The sequence below is a fragment of the Suricata suricatta genome, chromosome 5 (genome assembly GCF_006229205.1).
Source record: "Suricata suricatta isolate VVHF042 chromosome 5, meerkat_22Aug2017_6uvM2_HiC, whole genome shotgun sequence".
In the NCBI taxonomy this organism is placed as follows: Eukaryota; Metazoa; Chordata; class Mammalia; order Carnivora; family Herpestidae; genus Suricata; species Suricata suricatta.
The window spans coordinates 77,910,605-77,921,070 of record NC_043704.1 but is presented as its reverse complement, the minus strand read 5'-3'; the positions used below and the strand labels follow the sequence as shown (position 1 = coordinate 77,921,070).

The window sequence follows — 10,466 nt, the reverse complement described above, 5'->3', positions numbered from 1 at the left end:
TGGGTGTATAAAAGCTTTTAGAGAAAAGTATGTGGCTGGTGGCATTCATATCAGATGACACCGCGTTCCGTTCCTGTCACACAGACTGAGTTCAGGTGCTTGAAATGCTCAAGAGCCAGCTTGGGGACTTGGCCTTTTGTCTGCCTTTCCTTCAATGCACTGCTTGTCACTTTGTCTTCATGGTCCCTCCTCCTTTTAGAGAAGCACCGAAATGACTAGAAATAAAGTGCATCTGACTCTAATGAGACGCCAAGTTCATTGGGTATGAAATAGCGTCAACTTTTTCTTTCCAGCTCTTAGATTCTGAGGCCATTGAGGATTCTCATGAAAGGAAGCCTATGATGAGGACTGGAGAAGCAGTCAGTAATCTGATCTAAAAGCATTTATTGATCTATGAAAAGGTAGCCTGGCAATCCAGAGGGTGTTGGCAGTGGGAATGCTGAGGCGAATTACATCTTGGTCTTTAAGAAGTCATAGTTTGATGATGATATTGTCAATGATTTATTGACAGTATTTTTGATTATTGGTAATAGGCTTCCTTAATGACCCTAGCAATCTGACCCCAAATTCCAGCCTCATCCCTTTGTACTTCCCCAACTCTTCCTAAAATACATGAATATGTGTACCTGCACATGTGAACTTATATACAAACCCTCCATTTATTAAAGATGGTTTCATCTGTACAGCACGCTCTGTACTTGGTGCTATCAATATTCTTTTTCTTGTGGAAAAGCAACTATCAAATCCCACAGATAACTTGCCCACAGTCACACAGCTAGTGAGTGCCATATCTGCAACTTAGGACCAGATATGTTTGATCTCAATACCCACGTTATAGCATGCATACTTCCTTTAGTTCAGTGCTTTTCAACAGCAAACGATTTTACTACCCTTCCCCCCTTCTCCCGTGCAGGGTGGCATTTGGCAATGTCTCAAGACATTTTTGATTCTCACGCTTAGGGTGGGGGTACTATTGGTATCTGGTGGGTAGAGGCTAGTGAGGCTGCTTAAGATCCTAAAATACAGAGGACGTTGTCCCTATAGCAAAAAATTATATGGCACAAAATAACAACAGTCCCAAGGTGAGGAAACTTTGGTTTACTTATATAGACAAACAGCCACACTTGTGATTCTAATTTTTAGAAAACTGGATGAAATATTTAACTCGAGATAAAAGTGAAATGCGACCAAATAAAATATTAAGTTTTGCCTGGAGTTTACAGGAAGGCATTGTGTGAGAGAGAGGATTTGAGCTTGGTTTGGAAGGATGGACAGGAGAGTAGACAATATAGATCTTTATGGATTGAGTAGGCCCTGTGCATCTTATGGCAAGTCAGAGCTAGAGGTTGCTAGGCAAGCTTAGTATGGTGATTTAAAAAAAAAAATGTTTAGAAGCAAAAGCCTTTTTAAAAATAAAATCTTACTTGAACCGTACGTATATAAAATGGTTAAAAATAGAGCAGATCTAATTGATGTGGTTTCTGGGATTGGAGCATGTTGCCTGCTTGGCTTCCATATCTTCTCCCCAAACCCTCAGGAATATCTATTGCCCCAATATTGTTAATAATAGCACTTCTGTTCTTTTCAAGAGAATCCTTGTCTGGATGATACATTATATGGTCATCCGACCTATGAAGAAATTTAGTGTTCTAAGAAACCTGGTTTGAAAATTACTGAGTATAATTTTTCCTATCCCTTTGTAAAAATAAGGACATTAATCTTTTTCTAAATATTAGAATTTTACTGCTCATAATAGCAGTGTGTTATAGAAAAGAGGACTTTAACACTTAAGTCAGGACACTGGGGTTCAAGACTTTGCTCAGTTGCTTATGACTTATTAGTTATTGAACAAATCTCTGAAACAGACCCTCAATTTACCTATTAGATTTCCTATGCATTGACCCCAATGCCTAGCATCTTGTCCGATAAATCTTTCTAACCCCTGCCCTATATCCTATCTTGTTTATACTTGATGAATATTGTTCTTGACTACAGGACCTATAATTATTATTTTGGAATTGTTAACTACACACATGGTCTTATCATATGTGTATTTCCTCATGTTCTAGGCACATGTATCTAGCTGACCATTAGAAATTACTAAGAGGCTTACGGGTTAGACACCTCAAACCACATGTCTAGAACAGATTTCTTGCTCCCTGCCCCTCACCACTTCCAAGTCCTTCTGCCCCAGGCCTTCCCAACCCAGTAATGATACTACTTTCTATCCAGTTTCTCAAACCAAAAATCTAGGTGTCATCTTTGAGTCCTCTGTTCTCTTCATCCCCTATATTTACTCATGCCAGCATGTTCTGTGGGTCTGCCTCCAAATAATATTCCTAATTCAACCAGGTATCATGTTCTCCACTTCTCTCCTGGTCCAAGCCACCATAAGTAAAAAAAAATTTTTTTAATGTTTTATTTATTTCTGATAGAGAGATAGAGCATGAGAGGGGAGGGGCAGAGAGAAGACACAGAATCAGAAGCAGGCTCCAGGCTGCCCGACATGGGGCTCAAACTCATGAACATGAGATTATGACCTGAGCCTAAGTCAGAGGCTTAACTGACTGAACCATCCAGGTGCCCCAAGCCGCCATCATTTTTTGCCCAGACTACTGAAGTGACCTTTAAACTCCTCCTATCTTCCTGCTTCTGTTCTTGACCCTAAAAGTAAATTCTCCATATAACTGCCAGGATTATTTAAAACAAAAACAAAAATAAAAAACACACATCATTGAACTTATGTTTAAAATCACTTCAACCCAAAGTCCTTAATATGGACCACAAGATACTCTGGGCCTAAGATTTCATTTCGATCTCTTTCTTTTTATCACTATAGTCTAACTATGCAGGCTTTTCCTCTGGTTTCCTCGGAAGAAAACTCAACTGTGGCTAAATTTGAAATGGACAAAAATCAACTCTTTGATTTAATTTAATTATATGGGCAAGAATTTATTCAATGACAATTTTTCAGAAAATAGACAGTAATACCTGTATGACTTTGATATAGGTTCATATTAGAAATACAGAGATAAGAGAAACAAAAAGCATCATCCTATATCCAATTTTCTTTTGAACTTTTCTCCTTGATTAACTGAAAACTTCAATAATCTTTGGGGAACTAATATTTAGGATTTTCTTTCAATCTAGAGTTTAAAGGCTTTTTATTTTGAAATAATTTTAGACTTACAGGAAAATTGCAAAGATAATGAAGTTTCCATGTACCTGGCATTCAAATTCTTCTAACAATTTACATAATTCTAGTAGAATGATCAGAGCTGGAAATTAAGCATGGTACAATAATATTAAGTAAACTACAGGCCTTATTTAAATTTCACTGGTTTTTTGTTTTGTTTTTCCTAATGCCTCTGTCTGTCCCAGGATCTAGTTCAGGATTACATATGACATTGAGTCGTTCTGTCTCTTTATTTTCTTCCAAACTGTGACAGCTTCTCAGTCTTTCTTCTGTTTTCATGATCTTGACACTTCTCATGAATACTGGCTAGGTGTTTTGTAGAATGCCTCTCTCTTTGGGTTTGCCTGGTTTTTGCGTGATTAAATTGAGGTCTGCTTTTTTGGAGCAGATATTACAGAAATTATTTATATCTTCACTGCATCATATTGTGGGCTTATGATGCCTATGTGTCTTATTACTGGTGGTGTCCACATTTATGACTTGTTTAAGATGGATTTAAGATGTATGCTGGATTTCTCCTCTGCAAAGTTAGTATTTTCCCCTTTGTAATTGATAAATATCTTGGGGGTGGGTACTTTGATGCTCAACCCATGTTTTTGGAAATCATGGTGTCTGAATAGAATTTGATATATTTTTAGGCACCTAGGGAACTCTGTTACTTTTAAAAAGCTCATATCAGAATTAAAAAATTGTTTTCTGGAATCTGTGATTCATATTAAGGAAATTGGCATCCCAAGTAGGGAATTGAAGGGAATATACCTAAGAAAGTTAAAGTCTTGGGGCACCTGAGTGGCTCAGTCAGTTAAGTGTCCAACTCTTGATTTTGGCTCACATCATGATCTCTTGGTTCATGAGTTCAAGCCCCGCATTGGACTGTCAGCACAGAGCCTGCTTAGGATTCTATTTCTCTCTCTCTCTCTCTCTGCCCCTCTCCCTCTTGATCTCTATCTTCAGAATAAATAAAAATAAACTTGAAAGAAAAATAAGTCAAAGTTTTTTCTACCTATAAATAGTATTTGTACTTATAAATAATATGCTTTATAAAATATTTTTGAATAATTCACTTAAATTTAAATAACAATCTCATGAGGTTAGTTTTTACTATCACTATTATCATCATCATCATCATTATCTTCCCATTTTCAGATGTATAAATGAAGGCTCATTGGGATTGTATGGATTTTCCAAGTTCCAACCATTAGTAACTGGTAGGCAAGGAACCATACCTGGCCCTGTGCATCTATGCCAAGCATTTTTGCACTATACACAGTGATGGAATAGACATGGTTAGAAAGCAGCAAGTTCCATATCATTGGGTATGTCCATGTCCAGGGATGTGGCTTTTTGGTGAGGATGTGTCAAGGCAAAACAACAGATGAGTAGCTGGAATGGATGAACTTAGTCACTTCTAATCTTGAGATTTCATGATTTTAAAACATAATGATTCAGTGCCTGTGTTATTAACTTATTTTGTCTTTTTTGATTTCCTTTTAGAAATTGAAGAAAAACCACTTCTTTCTGCTTTTCTTATTCAATCACTAAAGCACTGGTGGAATTCGCTTGAAAGAAAGGATGTCCTTTCTTCCAGAATACCCAGGCTGTTTGACTATAGTTTGTGTCACTCAGTAGCAGTGATGTTTAGTTCCTCTTAAGATCTGCAAGAGGATGCTGGGACTGCAAACTAGTAATAAGAAGTATCTTCTGTCTTTGTTGCTATAGATTGACGCTTAAGCAAAACCCTACTTCTGTGTTAGTTATATTATTTAGCCTTAGTGAAGTGAGTTTATTTTTTAAGTTTATTTTTTTTTTTGAGAGTGAGCGGGCATGAGCATGAGCGTGTGTGTGAAAGAGAGAGAGAGAGAGACAGACAGACAGATAGACAGAGATATAGAGAGTCCCAAGCAGGCTCTGCGTTGTCAGCGTGGAGCCTGTTGTGGGGCTCCATCTCACAAACTGCAAGATCATGACCTGAGCTGAAATCAAGAATCAGATGCTTAACTGACTGAGCCATCCAGGCACCCTCTGAGTTTTTTTTAATTGATGTTTTGATATTATTCAAGTAGGCAAATATTACTTTAAAGAAAAGTAGAGAGAACTACATCTGTTTATTTTGAAAACCTAGACACATGGAGGTACTCCAGCAAACTATATATTCTTTTCTCATCATAGCCACTAATTTTTGTTACTTCTGATATTATCATAGATTTCAATGCTTTTCAAAAGAACAAACTAAGGCTCAAAAAGAGGAAGTGACTTTACAGTGCCACACAGGTAGAAATCTATAGAAATTTTGTTTGCATGGCTTTTTTTCTTTCTTTTCTTTTCTTTTGTTTTCTTTCTTCCCCCGCCCCCCCCCTTTTTTTGGTAGGGTTGTCAACTACCAATATTAGATACATTCTAAATTTAAAAATTTTTTTCTTACTAATAAGGAAACTGAAACTGGATTAAAAATGCAGTTTGCCCAAGGGCAATTTGATCTAAAATTAAGAATCCAGGATAAAATCTCTATGGAAAATTATATTATGAGGGAAAACTACAAGCTTCTCTTTCTTCTCTGAAAGATCACTGTTATGTTATTCCTTTAAAGCAAAAATTGGTCTCCTCTTGGATACATGGGGAGAATAATAGACACTTTACAGAGTATGCTTAATAATTTGAATTGATATTAGAATATACTCTAATAAGAGTTTTAATTTAGATTAGTGAGCCAGTTGCCTGGGAAACAGATTTGGATCTCACTGTGAATAAGATTTTATTCATAATGTTCTTTTTTTACCATTTTGTAGAAAGTGCAGTTACTGTGGGTAAGTCATTTACCTTCTATGAGCCTTGGCGCTCTAACATGGAAATGGTGATACTTTCTTTGACCTACCTAATACACTTATTTTAGAAAGAGATCATGGATATAGAAGAACTTGCTGGAAATACAAACAAATGAGCTTTCCTAATTCATTTCCTTGTTCATATCTCTGTTTAGAATGCTCCCTGAATTACCCTCCCCTTAACCCAATTCACCTTGGCTTGACCAAAAGAAGGAAACCTTTTGCTCATTGAACTTAAAAGTTCAGGATAGGCTGAACTAGTAATTTAAATGACTTTGTCAAGAATTCATCTCTCTTCTGCATCTTAGTTCTTCCACCTTTATTGACTTCATTCTCAGTCACGTTCTCACTGTGTGTGGTAAAATGACCTTGAAAACCTCCATGCTTGTATTCTGTCAGTTTTGCAACAACATTGGTCATGTGCCTGTACCTGCACCAATCTCTGACTAGAGAAATGGACTCCTCTCTCTTTCTCTCTGCTCCTCCCCTGTTCACTCTCTGTCTCTGAAAAATAAATAAATGTAAAAATAAATAAGAAAAATGGGGGTGCCTGGGTGGCTCAGTCAGTTGAGTGTCCGACTTCAGCTCAGGTTATAATCTCATAACTTGTGGGTTCAAGCCCTGTGTTGGCTCTGTGCAGACCATTAGCTCAGAGCCTGTAGCCAGCTTCAGATTCTGTGTCTCTTTCTCTCTCTGCTCCTCCCCTGTTCACTCTCTGTCTTTCAAAAATAAATAAATGTAAACAAAAAAAGAAATGGACTCCTCTGATAGCTTAGGCCTGAGCCATATGCTAAATAGGCTCTTCATCAACTACTTAGGCTAAACTGGAAGAGAGTGGTTCTCCAAAGAAATGAACAACAGGTGCCAACCAAGACTTCTCTAATTCCATTTCACCTGCTGAAACTCTAGGACCCCTTTAAGGATTATCTCATGAGTTTCCTCTTGAAGTCATTTCTGATCCTCTACCTGCATATGATTTCTCCCTCTTTTGCATTCCTTTAACCATCTTATGCCTGCTCTTTATTTTCACAAACTTTGTATAATCATTTATAAGTTCATCTCTTAGATCATTAGAGTATCTCTCCTTTGGACACAAAGACTATATCTTGTCTTTCAATCTCCAGCAGCGTCTAACAGGCATCTGATTCCTAATAGACTATCAGCAAATATTTATTAAACTGACTTCTAAATGCTGTACAAATTATGAAGGATGAAATACAAACAAGACAAGGCAGATAATTTCATTATGTACATAGTTTATTGACTGATTAATTTATTAAAAGACTAACAGAAGCAGTGTTGACAATTCTGAGAAATGACATCTATGTAGGCAAGTAAGAATAGCTGCAGCCCCAGGAGACGGTCAGCTTCTGTGAGGACTGGCTCAGGAGGAAGTGTGTCTGGACCTACTCTGCATTTACTAACTCCATGCCTTCTTTTCCTCTTCAGTTGTCTGGGTTCACGTCTAAACTTGTTCCAGCTATCCAGAATGCCCACAAGAATTCCACTGGATCTGGAAGACGAAAGGGACTGATGGTGCTAACTGAACCCATTTTGATTGAAACCTACACAGGGCTGATGTCATTCATTGGAAACCGCAACAAACTCGGCTATTCCCTTGCCCGTGGGAGTATTGGTTTTTGAGACTCTTTCTGGCGTTATTAAGTCTGTCATCCATCGATCTACCTTCATTGAAGATTCTGTTTCAGACAACCATATTTTTGGATGGAAACAATTAGTTCCTTTTAAATACTGTTGCATGATATTGAATTCTTACTATGTTAGGAAATCTATAAGCTTGATTAGACTGATAGATGCAATGCACACTTCAGACTTCGTATGAGAACAATCAAATCTCCCAACCAGAAAATAAATTCTCTTAAGCTCATTAAATAATATCAATGAAAACCTGATCATAAACTGAGAGCAAACTTTCTGGGTTCTTCTTGGTCCTCTCTGTCCTCTAAACATAGGTGTTTTCTGGATCTTGAACTTGAGTCATTTGATTCTGATCTTCTCTTTCACTGGGGTCTGACTGTATTATTTTAGCTGTTCTTTTTATGAGGATGATTTCCAAATCCATATTTCCATCCCCGATACTTCTTCAAGATTTAGTTTTATATTTATGTCTGCTGATCTTATATATGATTCAATGGCCACTCACATACAGCACCTTCAAAATCCTGGGTTTCTCTGTGGCATTTTTATGGTCCCAGTCATCATTCCTGAAATCCATCAGTTTTGATATATCTAAATCCCTTGCCAAATAATTTCATATGATATCTTTCTTAGCCTGTTTGGGCTCGTATTACAAACTACCACAGACTGGGTGGCTTATAAACACCAGAAATTCATCTCTCTCAGTTCTGGAGGCTTGAATGCAGAATTCAGAGTCCCAACCTGGTCAGGTGAGGGCCCTCTTCCCAGGCTGCAGACTTCTTGTGATATCCTCACTCAGTAAAGGGGCAAGAGGGTTCTCTTGTGCTTCTTTTACAAGAGCATTAGTCTTATCCTTGAGGGCCTTGCTTTCATGACCCAATTACCTCCTAGAGGCCCTATGTTTTAATACCATCACATTTGGCTTCAGGATTTCAGCATATGGATGTTGGAGGACACAAACTGTCAGACCATGGCAGGACCAACTCTATGTGTGGCTTTGCATTGTACCCCAATGTGCAGATCTCAACCTTAAAGTTTATTCTTCCTTGAAACTTGTTCATGAACTCCTTCTTTTTTCCATTTCCTCAGGTACATATGATCTGATCAAGTCTTTAATTCTGTTCGCCGGGATGATTGTCATCGCCTTTTGCTTGGAATCTTTGATCCAAGGCTGACACTATTGTAATCTATCCTGCATTTGGTTGCCAGATTTCTAATGCATGGTTTGACCCTATCAGTCCCTGCTCATGAACTTTTAATGGCTCACTTCGTTTTGCAGTTTTTTGTTCAAACATTTATTTCATTTTCTTTTCCAATAGTAGACCCTTTCCTTCTATTGAAACCTGTTTTGGATGCCCAGTATGTGAAACAGATAGAAGTGAGGCCACCGAGATTGAAGGGGACATGGGAATACTCCTTGCTTCCTCTTTTTTGGGTCTCAGAGGTACCCCAGGGGAATGTCTGTGGGACCCAGAAGGTTTTAAGGAGCATATTTTCAAAAACACTGTCCTACCTAATTTCTTTACTTTGCACTTTTCTTTCATATTTTCTCTTTTTTTCTCCCTGACATTTCTCATTCTGAACCCAGCTCAGGAGATTATGTCATCTGTTCTCATGCCTTCAAGTGTCTTTTCTTTTTCAATTTTTCAGCTTTATTTTTTATTTATTTTGAAAAGAAGCTTTGAATGATTAACATCATAAATATTATAATAATCAGATTTTTAAGCCTTTCCCAGGACCCAAAGTTGAAATACCTTGGTTGATGTTCACATTAAAAATTCCAGCTATGAGGGGTTGTGCAGAGTGTTTTATTTTATCTTATGTTATGTTATTTTATTTTGTAGTTTATTGTCAAATTGCTTTCTATATAACACCCAGTGCTCATCCCAAACAAGTGCCCTTCTCCATGACCATCACCTCCCTTCCCCTCTCCCCCACCCCCATCAACCTTCAGTTCTCAGTATTCAGAAGTATCTCATGGTTTGCCTCCCTCCCTCTCCCCAACTATTTTTTCCTCTTCACACCCCCTTGGTCCTCTGTTAAGTTTCTCCTGTTCCACTTATAAATGAAAAAATATGGTATCTGTCCTTCCTTGCCGTGCAGAGGGTTTTTAAAGTCTACTCTTCTAAAAACTTGCTTCCTCAATTTCAAAGATTTGTCCTCCGATTCATTCACAAACCTCAATTTGATATAGGCATTCAAAACCCACACCTTGAATAACCCTCATTTTATTTCATCTTTCCTTGTTTATTTCTGTTAGTATTTCTGTCTGTCTCCCTCTTTCCCCTTCCCAGAACCCACCCCCCCTCCTCATTGATGGCAAATATTGTTACAGTCCCCAAGGCAGGGAACTTCTATTCAGACTGTAAAAGGAAATGTTGAAATCCTTAGCTGTCCTGTCAACAGTAGTGGAATGAAGTCGTTGGATTGTTTTGGCAATGGTTCTGAAGCAGGCATAATTGGCAAATTATTATAACACCACTGCCTGAAAATCCTTCTTTGCCTCAAGATAGTGGCATTTGTTGGCAGAAGCATCTGAAATGTCCAGCACATTCTTTTTCATTGCCATTTAAGGATCAACCTGACAATAGACTTCTTTCTGCACCTTTGCCCCCCTTATAACTGAGGACAGACTGTTCCCAAGTGACTCTCTAAAGGACACCATGCAGCATCACCAGTGCAGAAGATGAGAGGAGGGAGATGTCTCTCAGCCCTGAGGTCCAGCCTCTAACAATAGGATAAACATTTCATAACACCAAAGCTGTTTAATATGGAGAAGAATGAACTCC

At 38.0% G+C, this 10,466-nt stretch overlaps 1 protein-coding gene across 1 annotated transcript in view; it reads left to right on the top strand.

The window, feature by feature from the left end:
• Window positions 1-7,669, top strand: part of TPRG1 (tumor protein p63 regulated 1) — a 108,471-nt gene extending 100,802 nt beyond the window's left edge. Inside the window, exon 5 of the mRNA XM_029940888.1 lies at window positions 7,468-7,669. Coding sequence (XP_029796748.1) covers window positions 7,468-7,662 — 195 coding nt within the window. The 3' untranslated portion in view covers window positions 7,663-7,669. The remainder of the gene's footprint in view (window positions 1-7,467) is intronic.
• The last annotated feature ends 2,797 nt before the right edge of the window (window positions 7,670-10,466 follow it).